At 47.2% G+C, this 25,945-nt stretch overlaps 1 protein-coding gene and 1 long non-coding RNA gene across 3 annotated transcripts in view; one reads left to right on the top strand and one right to left on the bottom strand.

The window, feature by feature from the left end:
• Positions 1 to 793: 793 nt before the first annotated feature.
• On the top strand, positions 794 to 11,764 carry LOC143822339 (uncharacterized). 2 transcript variants are annotated; one of them, XR_013226133.1, is made up of 4 exons: positions 794 to 884; positions 6,751 to 6,972; positions 8,359 to 8,472; positions 10,653 to 11,764. It is a non-coding gene; the product is annotated as an uncharacterized LOC143822339 (long non-coding RNA). The 2 variants fall into 2 exon arrangements; XR_013226140.1 differs by lacking the exon at positions 794 to 884 and adding an exon at positions 1,768 to 1,904.
• Positions 11,765 to 20,823: 9,059 nt separating this feature from the next.
• The window catches only part of MDH1 (malate dehydrogenase 1), a 30,512-nt gene continuing 25,390 nt past the window's right edge, over positions 20,824 to 25,945 (bottom strand). The window contains exons 7-9 of the mRNA XM_077315539.1: positions 25,357 to 25,470; positions 23,463 to 23,552; positions 20,824 to 21,633 (exon numbers count right to left, since the gene is read on the bottom strand). Coding sequence (XP_077171654.1) covers positions 21,508 to 21,633; positions 23,463 to 23,552; positions 25,357 to 25,470 — 330 coding nt within the window. The 3' untranslated portion in view covers positions 20,824 to 21,507. The remainder of the gene's footprint in view (positions 21,634 to 23,462; positions 23,553 to 25,356; positions 25,471 to 25,945) is intronic.

Genomic DNA, 25,945 nt, shown 5'->3' with positions numbered 1-25,945 from the left:
ACCAAAAGGAGTCTCAAAGAGGTTTACCAATACCTTTTCATCTCCCCACAATACACAACCTGTGAGCAAGGTGGAGCTGAGAGAGCTCTGTGAGAACTGGGAATGGCCTGCAGTGACCCAGCAGGACTCAGGTATCTCTAAGCAGTTTAAAATAGCCTTTCCTTCCTCTCTCCATAATAGGCATCCTGTGAGGGAGGCTGCTAGGGAGGGCAGCGAGCGTAGGGGCCAGCCCAATCAAGGTGCTGGCAGCCCTCTGATTGGCCGTGTTCCAGGCCGGACACCCCAGACACGCTCCTCCCACAGGGGCGTTGCACAAATATATAGAGGAACCATGGATAAGGATTGTTATTGTTATTGTTATGTTCCATTCACATCTGCCACATTTACTCATATCTATAGATAGATAAATATAGATATAACATTATCTACCTACCTACCTACCTATTTTAATGTGTGTGTTTCTTTCCTTGAGGCACAAAGCCCACAGGGTTAAATAAAACAAGAAATTAACTTTTATTTATGGTTTGAACAAAACACTGAAGAAAGTAAGGTAGAGGTAACAACATTTCTCTTCCCTTGATTTTTTCAACTGTTTCTTTATTCCCACAATTGTGATCCTTTGTTACAAACTGACTGTTTTCGGTCAGCTGTTAGCTGCTCTTCTCCACTCTTTCACTCAGCCAGGCACTCTTTCTTCCCCCCCCCCCACTTCCCTCCCTGCCAGCTCCCAATGGCTGCCTTCCAACTCTCTTCTCAACTTCCTGTCATTGGTCATTGGTCATTCTTAGGGAAAGCTGGAACTTAGCCTGTCTGTCATAGGAATTGAATCAGGACCCCCTTTCTGTGGCCAGCCAACAAGAAACACATTTCCAGCTGTAACACAGGTAGGATGAAATTTTAAGGGATCCTCCCCCCCCCCCTTACCAATGCCACATGACGTGGTGACAAAAGAACTCTGCTTGGTTTATTGGATCAGCAAACCAGACTACATTTTTTCCAGAAAATGGAAAATAGCCTGGCTTTCCTTCAGCTCAAATCGAAATTCTGATCATGTTATGCTGATGATGTTATCTGTAGAACAAGGAAGTCTCAATGGCTGAGTCGTATTATGGAGTCCAAATTGTGGAGTGATATCATGGAGCGATGGGATGGGTGGTAGAACGTGCCGGGACGTCACAGCTAATTTACAGCAAAGCAAGAGAGAAATCGATGCAGTTGCCTGCAACCACGTTCCTCCCCTGGCATTCCTTGGAAGACTTCTGCCCAAATTCTAGCCAGGCCTGACCCTGATTGGCTAGTCTGGGCCATCTAGGGCAGGGCAGCACCTGGGATTAGTAGGGTTAAAGAATCCTGGACCCCAAGAAGTTCAAAACATTTATACAAGATACAAACCTGTAGGTTCACCACTATCAGGTCTCAGCCACTCCACCCCCCACCCCCCACCCCCATTTATGGCTAAGTCTCTGATGATGTACTTTGAATATACCTCTGATGATGTAGATTCCTTTCTTATTCTGTGTCCCTCCATAGCAGGCTTCCTTTTAACAAAAGGGGAGAGGAAAAAGACTGCAGCTGATTTTATGGGGTAGAGTTAGGGTGTTGTCTCAAATTACTTTAATGGGCAGGAAGAATTCTTCTGAGGCACAAATTCCAATCAAAACAAAGCAATGGTCAACTCAGAGGTACAAATATTTGTAGATGTTTCCTTGTTGGACTTAAACCAATAAGAAAAAAACAAGCCTGGGAAACAGGTAACTATACTCCTGAACAAAGGAAGGCATTGTTTCATCATGGGAGAGCAATTAAGGAAGCAAGAATAGAAAATTCTTACTGATGCTGGACTGAATGAGGGGATGGCTCCGTGAATGCTTTTTGGGAAATTCAGAGTAGTTCTCCCTGCTTTGGTGAGTACAAGGAAAAGGTGCAAAATTGCCTTTTAGCTCAGACAACATAGGTCACACCCTGGATTTTGTTTAGCTAAGTAGCATTCTGACATCATATTTGTGCATCTGTGACCCCCCACATGCTGGCACCTATCAACCGGAAGACAGAAGTTGGAGTGAGCAGCTTAGAATGCTTGTATTCTGGCGTGTATCCAACCATGCCAGTCTTGCTGCAGTGAATGACTCAGCAAGCCTGGACTTCTGGGGGTGCCACATCACACTGAACGTGTCTGCATGTTATCTTCCTCTTCATCTTAACCTGGGAGCTGCCCTCTGACGTGGCCGGAGGGTTGCGAAATGCCGATCACGTAAGGAGGTGGGGGACAGTATCCATAAATTACTGCTGGAAAAAACAATTAACTGTTGGAGTGTTGCTTTGTGGTTGGTGTGACTTTGAATCTTGTAATGTAATTTATAATTTTCAAAGTTGCTAATGTTGAATTATGGAATTTGTAAGCTGGCATTAGTTACTTGAAAGATTTGTACACAAAAGAGTTATATACATTTTGAAAAATCAGCTTTATATATGGTGTTTTGTAGAATGGAGATAATTTAATTAAAATATTTTTACCTCCAAAATATTTTTACCTCTGGCCACTTCACTCTCTCTCTCTCTCTCTCTTGCTTTGTCTTCTCACTTGCTTCACATGGCCTTCCATGGAGAGACACACATCTCTCCATGGACTACAATTCCCATCTCTGCAGGTCCCTCCTGCAGATACAACGCCCTCATCCTCTGATGCTAGAGAAGCGGTCCATAGGTGCTTGGGAAGGTACCCCTTTGATTAGGCGTCCTTTTCTTTTTTTACTGCAACCTGCATTTGAACTGGATTGGCTTGAATACATGTACGTTTACCTTTTTTGCAATAAACGTCTTGGGAAATTGATTTACTACACTCCGTATCACACTTCAATGAATGGGGAAAACCCTGGTAAATATCTCAACAGACAACTCAATAATGATAAGGGGACAAATGGAGCTGAAGATGCAAATCAAGAAATCTATGACAGCAAATAATAATTAAGTGCTGTCAAGGTGCATCTGGTTACGGCAGCCCCATGACCATGAGGTTTCACCCAGTCATAGAAATGTGATATGGAGTACAGCAAATAAATCTCCCAACAATTATATAGTTGGGGGAGCTTGGTCTGTTTAGCCTGGAGAGGAGACGACTGAGAGAGGATCTGATAACCATTTTCAAGTATTTAAAAGGCTGCCATATGGAGGATGGAGCAGAATTGTTCTCTCTTGCCCTGGATGGACGGACCAGAACCAATGGGAGGAAATTAATTCAAAAGAAATTCTATCTAAACATCCGGAAGAAGTTCCTGACAGTTAGAGCGGTTTCTCAGTGGAACAGGCTTCCTCGGGAGGTGGTGGGTTCTCCATCTTTGGAGATTTTTAAACAGAGGCTGGAGAGCCATCTGATGGAAAGGCTGATTCTGTGAAGGCTCAAGGGTGTGGCAGGTTATAGTGGATGAGTGAGAGGGTTGTGAGTGTCCTGCATAGTGCAGGGGGTTGGACTAGATGACCCAGGAGGTCCCTTCCAACTCTATGATTCTATGAATACAGGCCGGTATATTTTAAGTTGTGGCTGTACATGGGAAGATAGCATTTATTCAGCATATGTAATTCAATATGCGACATAAATCCTTTTTCTTACTCTCTTTTAATACATTCTTCCTTCATATGCGTAGGGATAGTTTTCATTTTTTTTTTTTTTAGTAATACATTTATATAACAGAGCTCCCATACAGCTAGAGGGCAGGTCATTCATCTCCTGGGGTCGGGTGGGAAGTAATGGCATTATTTCATTACTCGATAAGAAATCTTTTCCGTAGTTCATCTTTCGTTGCTCAATCCGGTTTAGCATTTCTTAATCCGCTGCTTGGTGTCTTTTGCTCTCCCTCTCCTTTGCCCAGTCACTCAAGCATCCTTTTGAACGCTTAGTTCCTGGTACAAAGAGAGACTCAAGAGATTACTGGGCAGATTCCCCCCTCCCCTGCCTTGCTATGCTTTAACCTGAAGTGAAATAGGGTAAAACTATTCAGAAATAGAAAGGGAACCCTGCAAATAATGGTTATTCTTCCCGGATTCTAATATTCACATCATTTTCTTAGTGCTTCACATCTATGCAGACGGAAGCATATCAAGTAATTAATACCTTTTCAGGTGTTTACCCTGTCTATTTAAGTATTTTTGTGTTGTTTTTCTCACCTGGTTGGGGACAAATGCAAAAGTACAATTTGAATAAACAAGCTGGGCGGAATGTACCACTTCTATGGAAAATCCTAAATCTGTTGGCCTGGCTCAACATACCATGAGGCAGGGCAGCTGCCAGGGGCCAGGGTTTCTGGAAGGACCCACTGCTTGTTGACTCTTCCACCAGTCACTTATTTGTTAGGGTTCCAGCATACTCCCAGCTGCACTCACTAAGGGAAGGATCAGGAGCCCAGCTTATCTTAAACCACTTAAATGGCACTTGAGATTCAAAAATTACAAAATATTTTATTTAACTTAGGGGGAAAAGGTCAGGTGAAACCAGGGGTTGAAATTTCTGTGGTAACTCAATATAGATAACTCTGAGGTAAAACCAGTACAGCATTCGCTGGCAGGGGCTCCTGGGAATTGTAGTCCACGGACATCTGGAGGGCCGCAGTTTGACTACCCCTGCTCTAGAGGAACTGATCTCAGCCGCCTGGAGATCCCAGGAGAACTTCCAGCATCCCCTGGAGACTGGAACCTCTATGTAAGGTTGCCAGAATTAATTAAATTTTAATATATTTTTTGAAATTTGTTAAAACAATTATTTTTATTTTATTTATTTTCACATATCTATATCGCCGCTCTCAAAAAGGCTCGCGGCGATTTACAACAATCCAATCCAAGAAAACACAATAAAAGCCTGTTAAAACACCCCTTAATACATTATCAGGTTATATGACCCTATATGGTCAGGTTGACTCCCCCCCATAGCTAATGATGGGCCTGGAGGGGGCGGGAAGAAGAAGAAGAGTTGGTTCTTATATGCCACTTTTCCCTACCCGAAGGAGGCTCAAAGCGGCTTACAACCTCCTTCCCTTTCCTCTCCCCACAACAGACGCCCTGTGAGGGAGGTGGGGCTGAGAGTGCCCTGATATTACTGAAGAAGAAGAGTTGCTTCTTATATGCCGCTTTTCTCTAACCAAAGAAGTCTCAAAGCGGCTTCCAATCCCCTTCCCTTTCCTCTCCCCACAACAGACACCCTGTGGGGTGGGTGAGGCTGAGAGAGCCCTGATATTCCTGCTCTGTCAGAACAGTTTTATCAGTGCCGTGGTGAGCCCAAGGTCACCCAGCTGGTTGCATGTGGGGGAGAGCGGAACTGAACCTGGCATGCCAGGTTGGAAGTCCGCACTCCTAACCACTACACCAGACTGGCTCTCCTGGGAAGGAGAGGGGCCTAGGGTGGGCATGCATACCACGCTGCTTCCAACCCTATTCTGCACGATCGCACCACTTCAGGGGTTTCTAAAAGCCTGAAGAATGTTTCAGGGGGTTCTCAAGGGTAAAAAGTTGAGAAAGCCTGAAGCTGTGATAATCGCTACTAACTAGGAATATTGCTAACCTTCCCCCCACAAAGAGGACATTTTCCCCAGTTTTTAAAAAGAGTCCAAAAAAGGACAGACCCACACAAAAAGGCTTCTGGTAACCCTATTCAGGTGGGGAGCCATACTGGTCGAAAGCAGAGGAACAAAATTTAGGTCCAGTGACACCATTAAGACCACTAAATATAAAGATTCCAATTATATTAAGCAATTACTGTCCACAACTTATAAACTGTCCACGTTTTGGCTTCTGCTCTTCCACTTGATCCTTTGCGGTGGTCAGCTTCTCCATGTATTTGCTTTGCAAACACTGACAGGTTATTTTTCTTTGCATTCCCTACCTCCTGCAGGATGGCAACCCCATCCCTACCCATAACACGATACTACCTCAACCCAGTTGCCCTCAGTTAGGACTTGATGGCAGGTAGATTACATTTCCTGTTTCCTGTGCCCCTTCCCACACGGTCATGATTAGCAGAGGCATTTCCCCCTTTGTTTCCTTAGCTGACTTCCCAGTGAAATGTGACCTGGTTTTCCTTTCTGGCAGCCTTCATCCATTGTTCTAATTTCCTGCTCTTTTCAGCTCCTCGTCATTGATGCCCTGCCTGAGTCTCTCTGAAAGCCTGGCAGTTCTGTTCCATTAAGACGACCAGGCTCAGTTTGCATTTCTCTTTGAAGGTGAAAGCTGAGTAGGCCTCTACTCACAGCACGAGTCAAACTCCTGGAGCTTAAGGCTGGAGTCTCAAAACGCTGGCTTCACCGTGTGATCAGAGATGACCTTCATTCCCCCAGATGGGCTGGGAGGCCAGTCAGTCACCTGCAAGCCATTTCCCCCCTCGTCTCAGAAGAGCCACACTCACGCTCACCCTCTCCGTCTCAGCCAGAGATGCAGTTAGGGGACCCTATCTCTGACTAGCCTCTTTCCTATCAACTATATTAATTCCTAAATAAACCTTTACCTACCCTTTAATCAGGTTGTGCACCGTTGATGAGTTACTCTGTCAACAGTAGCAAGAAGCCAAAGTCGGAGTCCAGTGGCACTTTTAAGATCAAGGTACAAGCTCTAAATGAAACATTGTTGGTCTTAAAATGGTACCAATGGAGTCCAATTTTGTTGCATATGCATCCGACCATTGAAACCTTTATCTAGGAGCAGACCAGGATGCCTAGGTGGACATGGCAATTCCCCCCAGCAGTTTGAATTGATCAATCTCTTTTCCAGCTCGGTGTATGTAAGGGTGAAGAACCCGATATATTCAAGGAGAGAAAGCAAAAGTTCATCTGTGAACCTGACGGCCACCAGATTCACGTGCGCATCCGACTGGACGTCACTAGCAACGAATGCCACAAAGAGCAAGGACCTTCAGGGCCTGAAAGGAACGGGAAGAGAAGCACAGGAGGGGGGCAGGACAGAAGCCGACGCCTGACCGAATAAGGCTGTGAGGTCTGACATGATTCTTTTGCTGCTAGACCTTTTACGTGCCCTTTTAGGTGGCGACACATGTGCATATAGAATTACTCCAGTTGTAGAAACAAACATTTTGTGCCTGGGTTGCTCACTGCCAGGGGTAGTCAAACTGCGGCCCTCCAGATGTCCATGCACTACAATTCCCATGAGCCCCTGCCAGCAAATGCTGGCAGGGGCTCATGGGAATTGTAGTCCATGGACATCTGGAGGGTCGCAGTTTGACTACTCCGGGCTAGAGGAAGAAAGGGAGAACCAGTCCCAGGCTATCAAAATCTGTATACAGTATAATGTTTATAAAGGTAAAGGTAAAGGTATCCCCTGCGCAAGCACCGGGTCATGTCTGACCCTTGGGGTGACGCCCTCCAGCGTTTTCTTGGCAGACTCAATACGGGGTGGTTTGCCAGTGCCTTCCCCAGTCATTACCGTTTTACCCCCCAGCAAGCTGGGTACTAATTTTACCGACCTCGGAAGGATGGAAGGCTGAGTCAACCTTGAGCCGGCTGCTGGGATCGAACTCCCAGCCTCATGGGCAGAGCTTTCAGACTGCATGTCTGCTGCCTTACCATTCTGCGCCACAAGAGGCTCTATAATGTTTATACTATACACTAGCGATCCCCAACCTGTGGGCCGCGGACCACATGTGGTCCTTCGACTAATTGGAGGTGGGTCCCGAAGGACGCCTTCTCCCCCCCCCCCCCAGGGCCCTTTACTTCATCCCCCCCAGCCCTTTACAACACACTTCATTGTTGTGGCGTGTCTGTATCTTATTTTGAAGGGATGTTTAAACATTACCATAGCGATCAGAGAGCGTTAGGGCAGTGGTTGAGAGTAGAGGAGTAAACTACCCCCCCACTGGGCCTCAGTAAAAGGCGTTGAGTGGTCCCTGGTGATAAAAAGGTTGGGGACCACTGTTATACACATTAATAAGATATTGAATCAAACGTCAAAATGTGTCTTGTCTCTATTTTAATGATTAATGAAGCAACCAAAACAGACTCTAGATTTGTGCCATTTTCAATGTTGAATTTTCATCAGTGGTTGTTTCCACCTATGATTGTGAAAATTATTCTTACAAGTTTCCAATATTTCAATATTTTTCGTATTCTATATTGCTGACAATCATGTCAAATCAAATGTATTTATTTAATACAGCATTACGGCCAGATAAAACTGAAAGCAAAAAATACTGGGAACCGATAAAAAAATTTAAAATATTTAAAATTGCATTTTACACTAAAAAATTCATAATTAAATTCCTCTAGAACGCTTTTAATTGCTTTAGTTGTCTTTCCCGTGTGCTAAGCACATGAGCGCAAAATTTGGCAACCCGCTTAATAATATGGCCCCTACTATTTCTTGCAGAGTTGAAGGTGGGGCACCTTAAGAGGACGTGTTCGATTGACTCTATCTCCCCGGAATTACTGGGTCTTTCAGCTACTGGGGCTTTCTTGAAGTGGCCCACCAGCATGGCAGAAGGTAATGCAGAGCATCTAGCTAGTGTGAATGCTCTCCTAGAGTATTTTGTTTCCAAACAGGAAATAGTCTGCAGAGGCTTGAATATACCTGGAATATATCGGGTGTCTGATGTACAGTTTGCTGACAACACTTAGCAAGCTTATTGGCCTATAATTGGCAGGGTTGTCTCTCTTCCCTTTTTTAAAGAAAAGGATCACAACAGCCATTTCCCAGTCTCTGGGTATCTTTCCAGTGGAGTCGATAAATGTAAATACTGATGCTAGATACGTTTTTTAAAATAGGTAAGCCATCTGTCCACTGGAATGATCAAGTCAAGTGGGGTAGGCTAACACAATTAGAAACCATCTTCCAAAATAAGGATGGGTTTTTGTCTCTAGTTGCCTGAATTAAGACTCTCCACTGCATCCCTGTGAACTCTTTTTTCTGGATCCTTCCTGGACCCAGGGGCAGCGGCCCCCCTACATCAGGCATACCGGCGGAGAGCTGCCCCTGGGTCCGCAGAGGCCTCTCGGCATGGTGGATCCAGGGGTGGCGTCGGCGGAGCAGAGCAGGCCTCGGAGGAGCGGGTACTGCAGGTGGCTGCTCCAGGGGCCATCCCAATCCGGAGCTGGGAGCATCCGGATTGGCCTGCTGACCCAGACAGCACCCAAACACCACCCGGATAGGGTGGAACTTCGGGACCCAGACAGGACTGCCTACATAGAATCATGGAATCATAGAGTTGGAGGGGATCTCATGGGTCATCTAGTCCAACCCCCTGCACTATGCAGGACACTCACATCCCAATAGCTCATCCCCTGTCACCTGCCACCCCTTTGCCTTCACAGAATCAGCCTCTCCGTCAAATGGCTATCCAGTCTCTGTTTAAAAATCTCCAAAGATGGAGAACCCATCACCTCCCAAGGAAGCCTGTTCCACTGAAAAACCACTCTAACTGTCAGGAACTTCTTCTGGAGGTTTAGATGGAATTTCTTTTGAATCAGTTTCATCCCATTCATTCTGGTCTGTCCCTCTGGGAACAACATGGCTCTTTCCACAATATAAGAGCCACTTATGGTAAGGATATATATACAACAGATAAAAACAATGCAATAAAAATGCACCCCCCCCCATCCTAGTCCCCCTTTCTCCCCCCCACCCCCACCCTGCCTAGACTCCAGGGATTATGTTATTAGAGGGAGCACTTTCAGAGGAGAGGCAAGATCTCCTGTCAGCCTGGCCTTGACCAAAAACCTGGCGAAAGAGCTTCGTCTTTCAGGCCCTGTGGGAATGAGTCAGCTTCGCTCTTCGGGGAGCTCATTCCACCAGGCAGGGGCCGGGGCCAGGAGAACTTCCTGTGGGCCCGGGATCGCCAACCTGCGGAGGGGCATAGGGAGAGAGACAGTCCTTTAAATACACTGGGCCTGGACTGGGGATGACCTTGAACTTGATCCGGTATACAACAATGCCTGCCTCAGCAGTGGCTGGATATGGCCCCTCCACAGTGTCCTAGTGAGGACCCTAAGGTCAAGGACACGGGAAGGCCTGCACAGAGTGAGTTACAGAAATCTGGTCTAGAGATGACTGTCACCTGGATCACTGCAGCCAGGTGTTCCAGGGTCAGATAGGCTGCTAGTAGCCTAGCCTGGCGTAGGTGGAAAACACTTAAGTGACTTGAATGTCCATTGTAAGGGAGGCATCAAAAGTCATGCCCAGACTCCCGGCTGCGTGTGAGATCTTCAGCTGCACTCCATCCAGGCTGGGCAAATGCACTTCCTGATCAGCCTGCTTCTTATGGAAACGCAGGACCTTGGAGGGGGATGAGTTTCCGCCTGAGCCATACCGTCACTGCTTCCAAACATCTGGCAATGTTATGTAGCTTGGTTTACTTAACTTCTTTTTACTACACCACTGCTCCAAAGAGCTCAGCAAGTTCTTCCCCCAGACAAGTCCAAAAGTCCCAATATCCTGCCCTCCTGGTCCTTGTTCATACTGTGCTTTAATCCATGTGTACAGTGTCTCACTAGCATGAGCCCAGTGGCTGCCCCTGGCTCTACTCAGAGATATGAACCAGGAGGAAATTCAGTCTTCGTGCCACCTTTCTGCACACAGGGAGATGAGAGAAGGTCATTGGTTGAGGACATAGCTGAAAAGCCAAGTAAATGAGTTGTCATGTGTGCTAATATTTGTTTTTGTTACAGCTATTGGGAGGATTTAAAAAAAAATCTTGTTCAAGAGAACTTCGATGCCTTTGGTCAGTTGTGGGGCCTGCAGAACTGCAAGGGAGCTTGAAGTTGTGTTTTGCACTGAATAATTTGCTGGCTCTGTTGCAACTTCCACAATCGTCTTCCACAAGCCACACTGAGTCCTCTGAGGACAAGGAACAAATAACATTGTAAGAAGTTATTCAGTGTCCAGATAAACTCTGTGTATTTCCGGCAACATGGAAGGGCAGCGTTCAGTGGTCGTTTTCCTCTACCGGAAGTTCCGTCCGTCGGCGGATCCATTCTCAGGAAGAGTGAGAATGGGCAAAGGAGAATCTGCAGATGTTGCCACCCCTTTCATTAGCACAAAAAATGACTCAGGATGCAACCAGAGTGGCAGTAAGGTGCCACTCCTACAAAGTGGCATGTGGGAATGGTTCCCCATCTCTGTTTTTAGTGTGGGCAACTTGGTCAGAGCCTTGGCCTGGATGGCCTCTGCTAGACTGATTCATCACATCTTGGAAGCTAAGCGGTGTCGGGCTTGGTGAGTGTTTGCTGGGAGGCCAACGAGAAGTCCAGGGTTGCTGTGCAGAGGCAGGCCATGGCAAACCACCCCTTGCCTTGAAGACCCCAGGAGGAATCACATGGACTTGACAGCTCTTTCCACTACCACCACCACCACCACAATCTGGTTGGAACTCGGGTATTCTTTCTCCACAGGCCTTTCCCTCAATGAATTCCCCTTCAGGGACTTACCTCTTTCCAAGGAAAAAAGACACAAAAACCTCATCTCTTGTGAGCAGGAAAGTTGCTGAGAGTTTGAACAAGGGGAAGGGGGAAAAGCTACCGAGAATAGGATTAAGGAACCCCTCTCACACACAACAGCCGTTCCTGCAGCTGTAATTCAGTAAAACAGACACTTTAAACCCTAGGTTGAAACGTGCCTCTTGCATTGCTGTTCCTCTGCCCTTAGTTTCTGGCAACGGTTACCTGTTTCAAGAGCCTCAGCTCTTTGAGTTGGCGCCGTCTCTTTGTGCATCATTAGAAACTTGGCTGCATAAGCAGCAGTCACCTGGATTATTTATTGATTTACCTGCAGCTCACTTAGCTTAAAATCACAAGTTTAGAGGGCAGATTACAGACCTATTAAGAATCCTGTCTCAAAAGTTAGCGTTTTTGTCCTGTAGAGGCTTAGGCATTACCTTCATAGTGCAACTTGTGCATACTTGCAAGTCCTGCTTGCTACAGGCCACAATTGTGTGTGTGTATGGAGGGGCCGGAATATAATGATTACATAAGTCTCTGTTGCTCTATTAACCAACAAAAAGAAATGTGAAGTTTGAAGTGCCTTAGGAAGATGCAATTATCTACCTAGGCTACGTAACCTCCCCGGACCTCAAGTTCCAAAGAGCGGTAAAAACAAGTTATGGTGATTCAGCATTAACAGCCATGGCTGTACTTTCAGGTTAATGGATAAAAAAAAACCATTTACAGAGTATTGTGAAAGAGTTTCCACAAACACACACTGGAAGACAAATCCGGAGGAAATATGTTAAACAGTAACTTAACAGGGATCGGGGGGGGGGGGGGGGAGGTAATTTAAAATGTTGAAGCCAGAGACTGCAACTGAAATGTTGATGAAGGCCTTTATTTCAGATTAATTCAAGAGTGAAAATAGTCATCTAGGTGCCCAAAGACAGGGAGCATTCATAATCTGTAGGAATAATTGCGGGGAGACCTCAGGAACACAGAAGAAAAGGACATTGAGAATGTTCAGCGTGATGTTGTGGTTGAAAGTGGGGGACTCGTCTTTGGGAGACCCAGGTTCGAATTCCCATTCGTGCCATAAGAAGAACAAGAAGAAGAAGAAGAGTTGGTTCTTATATGCCGCCTTTCCCTACCCAAAGGAGGCTCAAAGCGGCTTCCATTCGCCTTCCCTTTCCTCTCCCCACAACAGACACCCTGTGAGGGAGGGGAGGCTTTTGTCCATGTCCTATTTATTTATTTATTTATTTATATTTATATACTGCCCTCTCCCGATGGCTCAGGGCGGTTAACAGGGAACAGATAACATGAAGTAACACATGTCACACATTTCTCGGATGCTCTAGGATGCTTTGGGATGATCCTGCGTTGAGAAGGGGGTTGGACTAGATGGCCTGTATGGCATCCTTTCAAATACTTAAAGAGGGCTATCATGTCCCCTCTCAACCTCCTTTTCTCCAGGCTGAACATTCCCAAGTCCCTCAACCTATCTTCATAGGGCTTGGTCCCTTGGCCCCAGATCATCCTCGTCGCTCTCCTCTGTACCCTTTTAATTTTATCTACGTCCTTCTTGAAGTGAGGCCTCCAGAACTGCACACAGTACTCCAGGTGTGGTCTGACCAGAGCCGTATACAATGGGACTATGACATCTTGTGATTTTGATGTGATGCCTCTGTTGATACAGCCCAAAATGGCATTTGCCTTTTTTACCGCTGCATCACACTGCCTGCTCATGTTTAGTTTACAATCCACAAGTACCCCAAGGTCTCGTTCACACGCAGTGTTACCTAGAAGCGTATCCCCAATCCAGTAGGCATGCTTTTCATTTTTCTGACCCAGATGCAGAACTTTACACTTATCTTTATTAAATTGCATCTTGTTCTCATTTGAACAAGCAAGGTGGCAAAAGTATGAAATGGTCAGTGGTAGGATCCAAGCCACGGGCCAAGGACAGAAAGACTAATCCCCCCCCTCAGCCCCATTTGTGGCAGCCATTAATGGCCTCCAGAAATGAAAAGATGGAAAGTTTCTATCTTTATTGACAGTATCAGTCAAGGTAGCCATATTGGTGTGCCACAGAATAATTACATTATAGGCCAGGAGCACCTTACAGGCCAACGAGATTTTGAGAATATAAGCTTTGGAGAGTCCACGCTCTGAAGGATCAGAGGGTGCTTTTGAGGGCGGACTCCGTAGCACCACATTTCCATGGGTCTCCCTCCCTTCCCCAAACTCCACCTTCCCCAGGCTCAGCCTCCAAATCTCCACGCATTTCCCCCAGGCGCCAAATAGCATGCCCTGAGAAAGCCCAGAACCACCAGCCCTGTGAAAGAGGCAGAGGTCCTGAGGGAAGGCGCGAGAGAGATTCCGCACAGCTTTCCTCACTGCCTTTCGGCAGCTCTTGTGCTACCTCCTCTGGAAACGGCGTGTGTGTGCTGACTTACGCACCGGCACCCGTGCCTCCCCTCCCCCCCCCGTTGCGTGGCGCTGGCCGCGTCCACCTGGAACGGCCGATTCGGACGCCGCCGCACACAGCCCTAGACTGGATTCCAGTTGTGCTGTGAGTGTAATGCATTTAGAGATGGGAAGGGATACGAAGCAGGCATTATGAGGAGCTGTGAGCACCTGTGAATTATATATAAGCTGCCTGTTTCAAGAGCCTCAGCTCTTTGATTTGGCGCCGTCTCTTTGTGCATCATTAGAAACTTGGCTGCATAAGTAGCAGTCACCTGGATTATTTATTGATTTACCTGCAGCTCAGCTTAAAATCACAAGTTTAGAGGGCAGATTACAGACGTATTAAAAATCCTGTCTCAAAAGTTAGAGTTTTTGTCCTGTGTAGAGGCTTCGGCATTACCTTCATAGTGCAACTTGTGCATACTTGCAAGTCCTGCTTGCTACAGGCCACAATTGTGTGTGTATTTGAATATCTTCCATACCCTAAATTCTTGCTTGCTGTTCAATGCAACCTTCCCTTTTGAAAAGGAATTGCCTGAGCAACAAAGTAAAGACTTTCTCCTGTTCAAAACAAGGGTAGGAAAACTTAAACTTCTTCCTTATAGAATCATAGAATCATAGAGTTGGAAGGGGCCATGCAGGCCATCTAGTCCAACCCCCTGCTCAGTGCAGGATTAGCCCTTATGCTGTTATGACATGGCCAAAATCTGGTGCTGTGATGCAATCAGCTACCGGCTTCTTGACCTTTCATTGGCTGCATCTGCACCCATAGAAGGGCCTTCGCCCAAGCAAGATGCTCAACTCTACCCACTGCTGTGCTGGAGGGGCGCTACCAAAAGAAACCCCTTGCTCAGAGACTCTGTCCTTGTGCCAGCGGATGGATAGAGTCAGATGAACATGTGTTTCTGTTCTGCCCCATTTATGACACTATCAGACGCACCTTTATCCAGCCAATTCTGAACACTTACCCGAGATCTTCCACAAAGGAGAAAATCAAGGTACTGCTTCAAGACACAGATAAGCAAATAACTCTCTGCACAGCTAAATTTTGCACCGCCGCCATGAAATTGCGTACTCGGTATATGGATCAAAAAAATTATTTATGATCCAACCCTATAAGTACAAAGCCATTTTTTTTTTAAACTGGTAACTTAAAGTATGTTTTAAATACTGACTATGATGTCAGACTTTTAACATTTTTATAGCATTGGCAGTTTTCCTGCTTTTTGGATTGTCTTGGTTTTAACTGCATGTATTTGGGTTTTGGTCTGAATGACCGTGAATAAATATTGATTGATTGATTGATTGATGGCTGCCTCTGCAGGAAGAGCCCTCCGGGTTGCCAAGCCTGAGAAATTTCTTTATCAAAGGAATTTGCGATACAGGTGCAATGAACTTTCCTTGCTGACATGGAGTTACCAACACCCCCATGTGCACACTCTCAACCCCTCCCCCCCTGAACTCCAGACTTGGCTTGCAAATGTCAGGGGCATTATGTTAACCACATCCCCTCATTAACAAGCTGGTATAGACTGGTGTTAGTACAACATTCCAGAACAGCTACACCAACCCTCCAAGGGCAGTGTGACCACGAGATAAGGAATAACAAGGAAGAGAGGTCTGTGGAAATCTACTACCAAACTAATTGGGGTCAACAGGCTAAGTAAATCCCAGAGCATCACCCGACACAACTAGAAAAACAGTCCAAAGGAGCCAGACATAGAAACATGGCAAGGAAATTTATCCGAATATTCCTCCCAAATACCGTCTAAGACAGGGGTAGTCAAACTGCGGCCCTCCAGATGTCCATGGACTACAATTCCCAGGAGCCCCTGCCAGCGAATGCTGGCAGGGGCTCCTGGGAATTGTAGTCCATGGACAACTGGAGGGCCGCAGTTTGACTACCCCTGGTCTAAGACACAACTCATGGCAAGTGCATTTGAACTTGACACCTGCATGCCCGAAAAGTTTGAGGCCTTGCACTTGTAAAATAAGCACTGTTTTTTGCTGGGTAAATCCATTGAGATCCACCCGACCTGGCTGCTGGATGAGGCGGCCTGGCTTGCAGCCGCTACATAAATGAATAAGTACTGGGGAGCAAAAAGGAAGCTGCCAACTTGGTAACCTGTAAGCAGGGGTAGTCAACCTGTGGTCCTCCAGGTGTTCATGGACTACAGTTCCCATGAGCCCCTGACAGAAAATGCTGGCAGGGGCTCATGGGAATTGAAGTCCATGGACATCTGGAGGACCACAGGTTGACTACCTCTGCCTGTGACAACATTGCTGTGCCAGCGTCCATGACACACTGAGGGCAGGCCACAAAATGACCATTATACGAAGGGTGGATGTCGATGTAAATGGAACAGGGGTCATAAGAGTACAGATAGAAAGTAAATAAGTAAACTGTGCCTTAACATCCTAAATAAGGAGTACGATCATTCTTTGCTAGAAAAGCTAATCAGTACTTTGGGTTCAATTGTCGTTCAAAAAAAGGTTGGGGAAATAGACATTACTAACCTTGACAAAGCTCACGCCTTGAATAAATCCTTGTTGGCCTTAAAGGTGCCGTTGGACTCAAATTCTGCCAAGCTGGAGCTGCTCTTTCTTCTGCAGACTTGCTTTCTCCAGGTTTCCTCTCTTCCGGCTCCACCTGCAGGCTGAATCCGAGTTTGCAGTGGTTTAGGAGAACGGCGAGCAGTAAACCCGCTATGCTGGCTCTCCATTCACAATCAATTGGCTTGGCCTAAAGCCATCACATTACCTAGGTCAGGGGTAGTCAAACTGTGGTCCTCCAGGTGTCCATGGACTACAATTCTCATGAGCCTCTGCCAGCATTTGCTGGCAGGGGGCTCCTGGGAATTGTAGTCCATGGACATCTGGAGGACCGCAGTTTGACTACCCCTGACCTAGGTAATCAATCTCCTTCCACAATTTCAGTCTTTTGTAAACCAGAACACCTTCTGCAGGAACAGAACATGACGCAAGTCTTCATCTATCCAAATCAATAGACTGTCTCAGGAGGTTGCGTAATAATTAAAGCTTCTTTCCCACACCTTATCAATATTTCATAATTTAAATGAGGAGTTGTTGCCTAATGCAGATTAGAATTTTTACGGGGATGGTTTGGAAAACGTCACGTTGACTGTCTGGCAGGGGTAGGTGGTGTTGCCAAAGGGTGGGGGGGCACAACCCCCCCCCTCGCCCTTGTTTATGAGTTTATTAAGTGCATTTCTTACCTTGTAAGGAGACAATATGCTCTCGCAGCCAGTCAGAGCAGGGGCTCCCAATCTTTTTAGGCTGCTGGCATCCTTTGGATTCAGTCATAGCAGCATGAGTACAGCCACAAAATGGCTGCCAAAGGAGGCGGTGCTGGCCACAACATGGCTGCCACAGCTTGCCTGCAGTCTCACAGTGAAGACCTTTGCGGCTGGTGGCAGCTGCTGCCAAAGCAAGTTTTCAAAATCTGTACAGCCCATCAAATCCCCAATGGCCACTGAGTAGGCTTGCTGGAGAAAAGCCACAGCTGGTGAGGGCAAGGGAGGGTGTCAGAGGCCCACAGGGGCCACATGGGGGACCCCTGAATGAGAGAATCCGGACCGATTTCTCTCCTTACTGTGCTTTTCAACTGCCTGGCCCCAGGCATCTTTGGGATCGATCAGATTAAAGGGCTAGATAGATAGGTCAAAAGAACAGTTCTTCTAAAACTAATTGGTCCAGATTATGGTTGGCTGCTTCGGTGCCCGAAGCAGCTGTTCGCTCCAGATGAGCCAGCGCCGCACCGAAGCACCCAACCCTAGAATTTTAAGTTTTGAGTTCTCCTCCTCCTCCCAAAACAACCCCTCCTCTTCTTCAGACTACTTTTAAAGTGGCTCAGTTTGGTTCCCTGGCAATGAAGCTTAAGAAACAATAGCTCAAATACTGCTATACTCCCCATACCTGGGCAATATATTTTGCTGATCGTTTTATTGATTTACTAGGGGCAAAGCCCGTTGTCTCCAAGAATACAACGGGCGCTAGAGCTTGGCAGTGGAAGAGGAAGGGGAGGAGTTATCCAGTCTGTAAGGGCATGGGGTTGAATGTTGAGGCCTACTGCACAGGGTTGTTGTGCATATGAAACAGGAGACAAAAGAGCCAGTTTCCTCTGCGGAATAATGCTGTGCAGTGCAAAGAAGAAAGACACAAGGCTTGGCTGTGTCTAACCCCCGGCCAGAGCAGTATTTTAAGTGAGAAGGGGCTTTTTTGTGGCCTCCCTGTCAGCCAACTGTTTGGCAGAAGGGGAAAGTCTCCCCCCTCAAAAGGAAGGCCCTCAGGCTCCCCTGTGTTGGAAAGGTCTCCCTCCCCTCAGTCAGGGCCTGTCAGAAGGGCTGTTGCAGCAGGCCTGAAGGGAGGGGAGGGGGAGCACTCTGCAGCCTCCTGCCAGCTCTGTCAGGGTTCTGAGGCAATTTGCAGTTGGACATGACAGTTAGGACAGCCTTGGGGCGAAAAGGGCTGGCGCAGCCTCTGTTCTCATCCCCCTTGGCATCCCTACTGACCTCCTCTCCCTGCGGTGGTCAGGAGCAGACTGGCAGCCAGACTGGGCTGGGTGAATGGAATTGTGGTCTGTCCTGGTGAGGGGCCAATAGGAAGGCACTTTGCGCGCCTCCCCATTGGCTTCTTGGCCCTGGATGGACACTCGGAGGGCCCAATCAGGAGCTGCTTTGCGGCTCCTGATTGGGCCCTCTGAGTTTTTATCCTGGACAGGGCCCGCCCTAACTCCTCCCCAGGTGGCCTTACTCTTTTATTTAACCGCAGGAGCGGTTAAAGATGCAACATTCAATGCTATATTTATATTCTGCATGCTGTGCTTTTTTATGACTGGTCTTGGAGTGCAAGAGAATACGTTCTGATTGTTCTTATTCACTGCTGGAGACACCCGTCCTTTCTCTGAGCATCTAAACAGCCGGCTGTGGTTACCCGTTAAACTGAGAGCCTCTTCTCACAGCTAGTGCAGCAGTGACCGATACAACCGTCATGGAGAAGAACCGAACCACCTCAAGACCTGCCTTCCCCACTCTGGATACGCAGCAGAAGCAAAACAAGAGTCGCGCTTACTTGCAGCTGCTCCTCCAGTGCTCCTCCTTGCAGGCGTAGATGCTCTTTTTGCCGTGGCCGCCCTGCGCACATGCAGGCCCGACATGGGATTGCACAGAAGGGACGATGATGATCTGCAACTTCGGGGAACCATTTGAGCAAGGCGAAAACTTGCTGCCAGTCTTAGAGTCACCAGCAGTACAGGGTCAAGATCACCTTCTACCTGCATGGCACACTCTCCGGATCAATGGTTCTCCCTCATGGAAGTGAATGAGGCCTTTTCTTCCCTGCAAAGTGAGTAGCTGAGTTACTCTTACTCCAACCCCAGGATGAAGCAATCAGACAGCAACTGTGGATATAATTGGAGAGGGAAGGATGACAAAACTCTCCCCCCTACAAGCCTCAGCAATGGGGTGCTTCATCTCCTGTATCAGGGGTCAAGCCAGTGCATGCCAAGAATGCTGGGCTTCCAAAAGACACTTCTTCCCCCTTGTAATGGACATAGGAAGAAAAAGAAGAGTGGGGTCTTAGATGCTGCTTTTCCCTACCAGGAGTCTCAAAGGGGCTTCCATTCGCCTTCCCTTTCCTCTCCCCAAAACAGACACCCTGTGAGGGAGGGGAGGCTGAGAGAGCCCTGATAATACTGAAGAAGAGTTGGTTCTTAGATGCTGCTTTTCTCTAAACAAAGGAGGCTCAAACTGGCTTACAATCACCTTCCTTCCTCCCTCCCTCCACAACAGACACCTTGTGAGGGAGGGGAGGCTGTGAGACCACTGAGAGAACTGGCCCAAAGTCACCCAGCCAGCTGCACGTGCAGTAGGTGTGGGGAATCAAACCTGGTTCTCCAGATTAGATGCCATTGCTCTTAACCACGCCAACAAGATCCACAAGGAAACCATCTCAAATGACACATCCCCTATGCTAACCATTCAGAATACATCTAGCCCAGGACATCCAGTTAGGAATGAGAAAATTCCGCAACCCGTGGTGGGGATGACCCAAAGGGGTCGTAGGGTTGCATGCGCACTGGTGATCATGGAAGGCCAAGGTGGCCAGCACTGGTTCCATTGCAACCCTACGACCCCTTTTGGGTCGCCACTCCACCCGTGGTTCTCAACCTCTTCCCCTTTGGGCAGGGTCCTCACAGCAACACCTTGGAGGTCCCACATTCGGCCCATCCTAAAACTGCACTGGCTTCCAGATCAGGCTTAAGGTTCTGGTAATCACCTTTAAGGCCATCCATGGTCTCAGCCCAGTTTACCTGAGGGATCGCCTCTCTGCCTACACCCCTCAAAGAGCCTTATGCTCTGTTACTACCTTCTGCCCAGTGATCCATGGCCCCAAGGAAGCTCGTTTGACCTGTACCAGGGCCAGAGATTTCTCCACCTGGCAGAACGAGCTCCCAAAGGAGATCAGGGCCCTGACAGCAGTTCCACAGGGCCTGCAAAACGGAGCTCTTCCGCCAGGCATTCAGTGGAGGTTGAGCTGAATTCAATCACCTTCCATTTGCCCCTGAGCCCCATCCCATGAAAACCAACACAGATCTGTCCACCCCACGGGGCCGTCAGAATGTTGCAGTTAAATGGATGATGTCACCATGTTTTGTTCCATTATTATATTATTCCATTGTTATGACTGTATTGCTATTATTTAATTTATTTGTTGTTTGTACTGTTTTCTCCAGTTACATGTAAACTGCCCCGAGCCTCAGGGGAGGCTGGTATATAATAAATAAATAAATAAATAAATAAATAAATAATTCTTGCTGTCGTCTTGACATCTGGTTAAATATACGATCACAATTTATTTAGGATTGCAGTTAGGGAAAGGGAATAATTAATTTATTACCCCTTTATAGTTAAGAGTCTTCAGTCCATTATGTGTCCAGTATTGCTTTTATTTCACAATCTCATGAAATCGGTTTTCTGGTGAGGATTTTTACATTCCTTACAAGAAAGCAAATGAAGCAAGTCAACAGAATCGTGACATGGGGGGGGGGGGGGGAAAGGACAGGTGATGAATTCCACATTTAATGTCATTTCTAGGAAGACTTCCCAGTGGCCAATGCATACACATTTGTCGTATTTCTAACTTTGGTTTTAACAACGGAAGGAAATTCACTTTTCTTTCAGTGAAATTCTACTGGTACAAACAATTTTTAAGCATTTTATAATGCAGTGCTAGAGCCCAGTCTATCCCAATGACCTCTAGTGTCTTGTGCGGGTGGCTTTGGCTTAATTCCCACGGACAGACGGCTGACTTTTCAGTTGCTGTGGCTATAGAAGTCTGCCGTAACGATGCAAGACCTGCAGCAAACGGTACTAAGATTTGGTCAGGTTCCAAAACTACGGTGTGTGTTTTTTGTAAAGAACTGCTTGTGCAATCAAGTATTTACTAAGAGCACTCAATAATAGGCACGAATAACCTTTTACAACGAATGGATCGGACACGAGAAAAAACAGCTGGCTGACAACGGTAATAACTTTTGGTGCTGATTTCAGAGACGACTTTTAGACTCCTCTGGACCGGAGTTGTCTCCTGCCTCCTGGCGAACACCTAGTCACGCGCTGGAGAGATACTCCACTGCCATCTCCTTTTCCTCAGCCAGCTCTTTGGCAGTCAGGTCCATCTTCTCGCGAGAGAAGTCATTGATAGGAAGGCCCTCGACAAACTTCCATGTTTTATCCTGTTTGAGAATGCAGTGGGAAAATCACGTTAAGCACTGGGAGGCTCAAGTGTAGGAAGACAGCTCGACATATTAACCTGCCTCCCGACAGCGAATGTATTCAAGTCAGACTAGATAAAGGCCACACCACTTCGACTAAAACTGGCTTCAGCTCTAACGGGTTATGGCTCAGAGGTGGAGCATCCCCTTGGCATGTGGAAGGTCCCAGATTCACTCCCCAGCCAACGCAGGTAATGGGAAAGCCCTCTGCAGAAGACCAAGGTCTGAGTAGAATCATAGAATTAGAAGGGACCTCCTGGGTCATCTAGTCCAAGCCCCTACACCTTGCAGGACACTCACAGCCCGTTAGGGTCGTGAGTGTCCTGCAAGGTGCAAAGGGTTGGACTAGATGACCCAGGAGGTCCCTTCCAACTCTACTATTCTATGATTCTAACCCTCTCACTCATCCACTGTCACTTGCCAGCCCCTTGAATCTTTACTGAATCAGCCTCTCCGTCAAGATGGCTCTCCAGCCTCTGTTTAAAAATCTCCCAAGATGGAGAACCCACCACCTCCCGAGGAAGCCTGTTCCACTGAGAAACCGCTCTGTCAGGAACTTCTTCCGGAGGTTTAGATGGAATTTCTTTTGAAACAGTACGGACTTTGATGGACCAAGGGTTGGAGTCACTATGAGGCAGCTTCATTTGTTCAAGCATTATTATTGGGGGGGGCAGGCCATGGCTCAGGGGCAGAGCCCCTGCTTGGCATGCAGACGGTCCCAGGCTCAATCCCTGGCATCTCTGGATCAGGCAATAGGTGATGGCCCTAAGACACGGGAGAGCGGCTGCGAGTCTCAGAAGACAATATCGAACTTGATGCCCTAATGGTGGGATTCCCTACAAGGCAGCTTCGCGTGTCGACAGGCACTCCATTCCCACGGAAAACGCTTCAAACAAGTATTCTCAAGATGCTTTTTTGGGGTGGGGGATAAATACTGAAGTGGGATAAATCCAATGCACATAAATGACTGGGCTGCACTTTATTTGCACTTGTGGAAGAGAGGGGGGATTTTGCAGCTGGTCTCCCATTTTGCCTCCTGTGCTGTTCCTTGGTGTGTGTGTGTGTGTGTGTCGGCCAGCCCGTGAAAGCTGCATGGCTGGAGGGAGGTAGAAAGTTTCCTGCTCACAAACTTTACTGAATTAATGGCGTATCAGGTACAAGCCCTTATATCTGCATTTCCCAGAAACATCCCTAAACCCAACCCCTTGCTTTTGAAATAGTAATACAATCCCCTCTGCCCTTGCTGCTGACTCTATCACATGAAATATGCAGACAGTGGGGCACAGGAAGCTGCCTTCTCCTGAACCAGAGCCTCTCTCTGTCCAAGTCTCAGGCTGGCAGGGGCTCCCCAGGGACTCAGGGTGAGGTTTCCCCTGTCTTCTATGGCCAGGTCTTTTTACCTGGAGAACCTGGGATCGAATGTGAGGCCTTCTGCATGCCAAGCAGAGGCTCCACCACTTTGCCGTGGCCCTTCCCCGAGGAATAATGGTTTACTGTTTGTTAGGCGTGATGCATCCTGCTCTGGTAGCATCCAGTGACTCTTAGGAGTTCAGCCTACCCATTCCTAGATTTATAGGCACTGAATGATGGGGTGTAAAAACTGAAAGAGTAGTTCATGTTAGGAGCATTCCCTAAACTAGGGATGTACTAGATAAGGGGCAGTCAAACTGCGGCCCTCCAGATGTCCATGGACTACAATTCCCATGAGCCCCTGCCAGAAACCCATGAGCCTGAACATAGCACTCTGTCCATGTAATTCTTGTTTCAGAGACCATGTATTTCTTGCCTACCTTGATTACCACTGGAAAGGAGTATATGAGATCCTCGGGGACACCATATGAATTCCCATCAGAAATGACTCCCATAGACACAAATTCACCCTGCAAAGGGAAGAAAGAATGGCTTCAGTTTGTACAGTCATGAGGCTCGTCCGGGATGCAAATTCTGCATCCTGCTGTATTTCATGGTTATTCTAGCACTGTGGTGGCCGAATTGTGGCTTCTCCAGAGGTTCTTGGAATACAATTACCATGAGTCGCAGCATGCTGATAGGGGCTCATGGTAATTGCAGTCCATGAACCTCTGGAGAGCCACAGCTTGGACACTCCTGTTCTAGTACATCACCAGAAGATCAAGTCAGACTTCAGTCCCGGAGCACCTTAAAGATCAACAGGCCTTTCAGGGCATGAGCTTTTGAGAGTCTAACCTCCCTTTGTCTACACCAGTTGTTACTCTTATCATATTTGTGTCCCTCTCTAGCAAAAGGGATGGCTCAAGCAGAGCCGTCTGAAGCTCAGTCCTTCAAAGATGGAGGTCATGTGGCTAGGTAGAAAGGGACCAAGCAAGGAAGCGCAACTGCCCAACCTGGACAGGGTGCAACTATTAAGTTGCACACCCACAGCCAGGAACCTTGGTGTGATCCTCGACACCTCCCTCTCCATGGAGAAGTAGGTCACAAGAGTAGCAAAACAGGGTTGCACTTACCTGTAACTGTTGTTCATCGAATGGGCTTCTGTGCAGTCCCAGGCAGGGTTCTGTGGAATTGCAGAACCCCATGTGGGACTGCACAGAACCCACAAAGATGAAGGATAGTGTTCGTTCTCCTGCACCAAGCTACCAGTGCCCTACCTGGGTCCAGAACACCTAGCCCCGGTGATCCAGGTGATGCTCACCTCTAGACTGGATTTCTGTAACTTGCTCTATGTGGGCCTGCCCTTATCCCTGACCTGGAAACTACAACTGGTCCAGAATGTGGCAGCCACAGGTCTTACAAGAATACCTTGGAGAACCCACATCTGGCTGGCACTTCAACAGCTGCACTGGTTACCAGTTGAATCCCACATCAGGTTTAAGATTCTGGTAATCACCTTCAAGGCCATATACAGCCTGGGCCCCAAGTACCCGAGGGACTGCCTCTCCACCTATGCCCCCCAAAGAGCACTATGCTCTACAGGTACCAACAGACTGGTGATCCCCGACCTCAGGGAGGCTCCCCTGGCCTCAACCAGGGCCAGACCTTTCTCCGCCCTAGCCCCTACCTGGTGGAATGAGCTCCCAGAAGAGATCAGGGCCCTGCCAGAACTAAAACAGTTCCACAGGGCCTGCAAAATGGAGCTCTTCCACCAGGCTTTCGGTCAAGGCCAATGAAGCAATCCCACCAAAGAGCCCACAGACCCCTCCCACCACCAACTAGGCCTTGCAGACAGGGTGTCAAAACACAGTGCTGAAAAACACAAAATAGCAAGCTGTAAAATCAGAAAGTTATAATTAAATGTTAAACGTTCTATTGTTATGAGCTTTACTGTTAGAAATATTAGATTATTATATGTTCTAATGATGACGTTCTTTGTATTATACCATGGATTTTACTGTAAAATACCCTGAGCCACAGGAGAGAATGGTATACAAATGCAATAAATTAATAATTAATAATTAATAAATAACAGTAAACAATAATTTAAAAGAATAAATAAATAAAGACAATAAAATTAAATAATAAATAATAAACAAATAAAATTTTGATTTCCAAGTTCCCTGTAAACCATCCAGAGCTGTGAGGGGAGGGCAATATATAAATATAACAAAAACAAATTTATTTAACAGAAGGGCCCATCAGTTGATGATGCCTAGCAGAAAGGATGGCCACAGCAAAGCCAATGACTTCCTAGTCTGTGGCAGGTCTTACCTCTGGAGTGCCAAACCAGATGTCTCTCACGTGATCACAGATGGCCTTGGCTGCTGACATGGCGCTCGACAGCTTTCTGGCCTTAATGACAGCTGCCCCCCGCTGTTGAACCGTCTGCAAGAAGGAAACATCTGGGATTATCTGGACCAAGGGCTGCAATTTCTGCAGAGGTTTACAGAAGCCCTGTCACCTGAACGGCCCAGACTGATGGGAGTAGGGGGTGCACTTTTCACTTTTGCTATGCTATGAAATGTGAAGATTTCTGAAGTACCCATTCAATGGTTAAAACACTGTATGGGATAATAAGGTTCTGTATTTTCCTGTAAGGTTTCTTTCCCCTTTTCTCCTCTGTAACTTGGCTTTTGGAATTGTTTGGAGACTAGGCTGGTGTGGGATGAATTAGTGGCACAATCCTGTCTATTGATTCCCTATTATCTATTTTGCAGGGAGACGCAGAGCTTCACGGCCGCTGGGCTGGAAGTGCCACTCCGGCCGTCGGGACTCATGCCCTTCTCCACTTCCGCTGCCCGGTCCGTAATCTCATCTGCGGAGAAGAGGCTCAGCGTCGGGGCTGGAGCGCAGTGCAGGA

Source organism: Paroedura picta, chromosome 1 (assembly GCF_049243985.1).
Source record: "Paroedura picta isolate Pp20150507F chromosome 1, Ppicta_v3.0, whole genome shotgun sequence".
NCBI classification, from domain to species: domain Eukaryota; kingdom Metazoa; phylum Chordata; class Lepidosauria; order Squamata; family Gekkonidae; genus Paroedura; species Paroedura picta.
The sequence above is the reverse complement of the archived record's forward strand: the minus strand, read 5'-3'. Positions and strand labels throughout refer to the sequence as shown.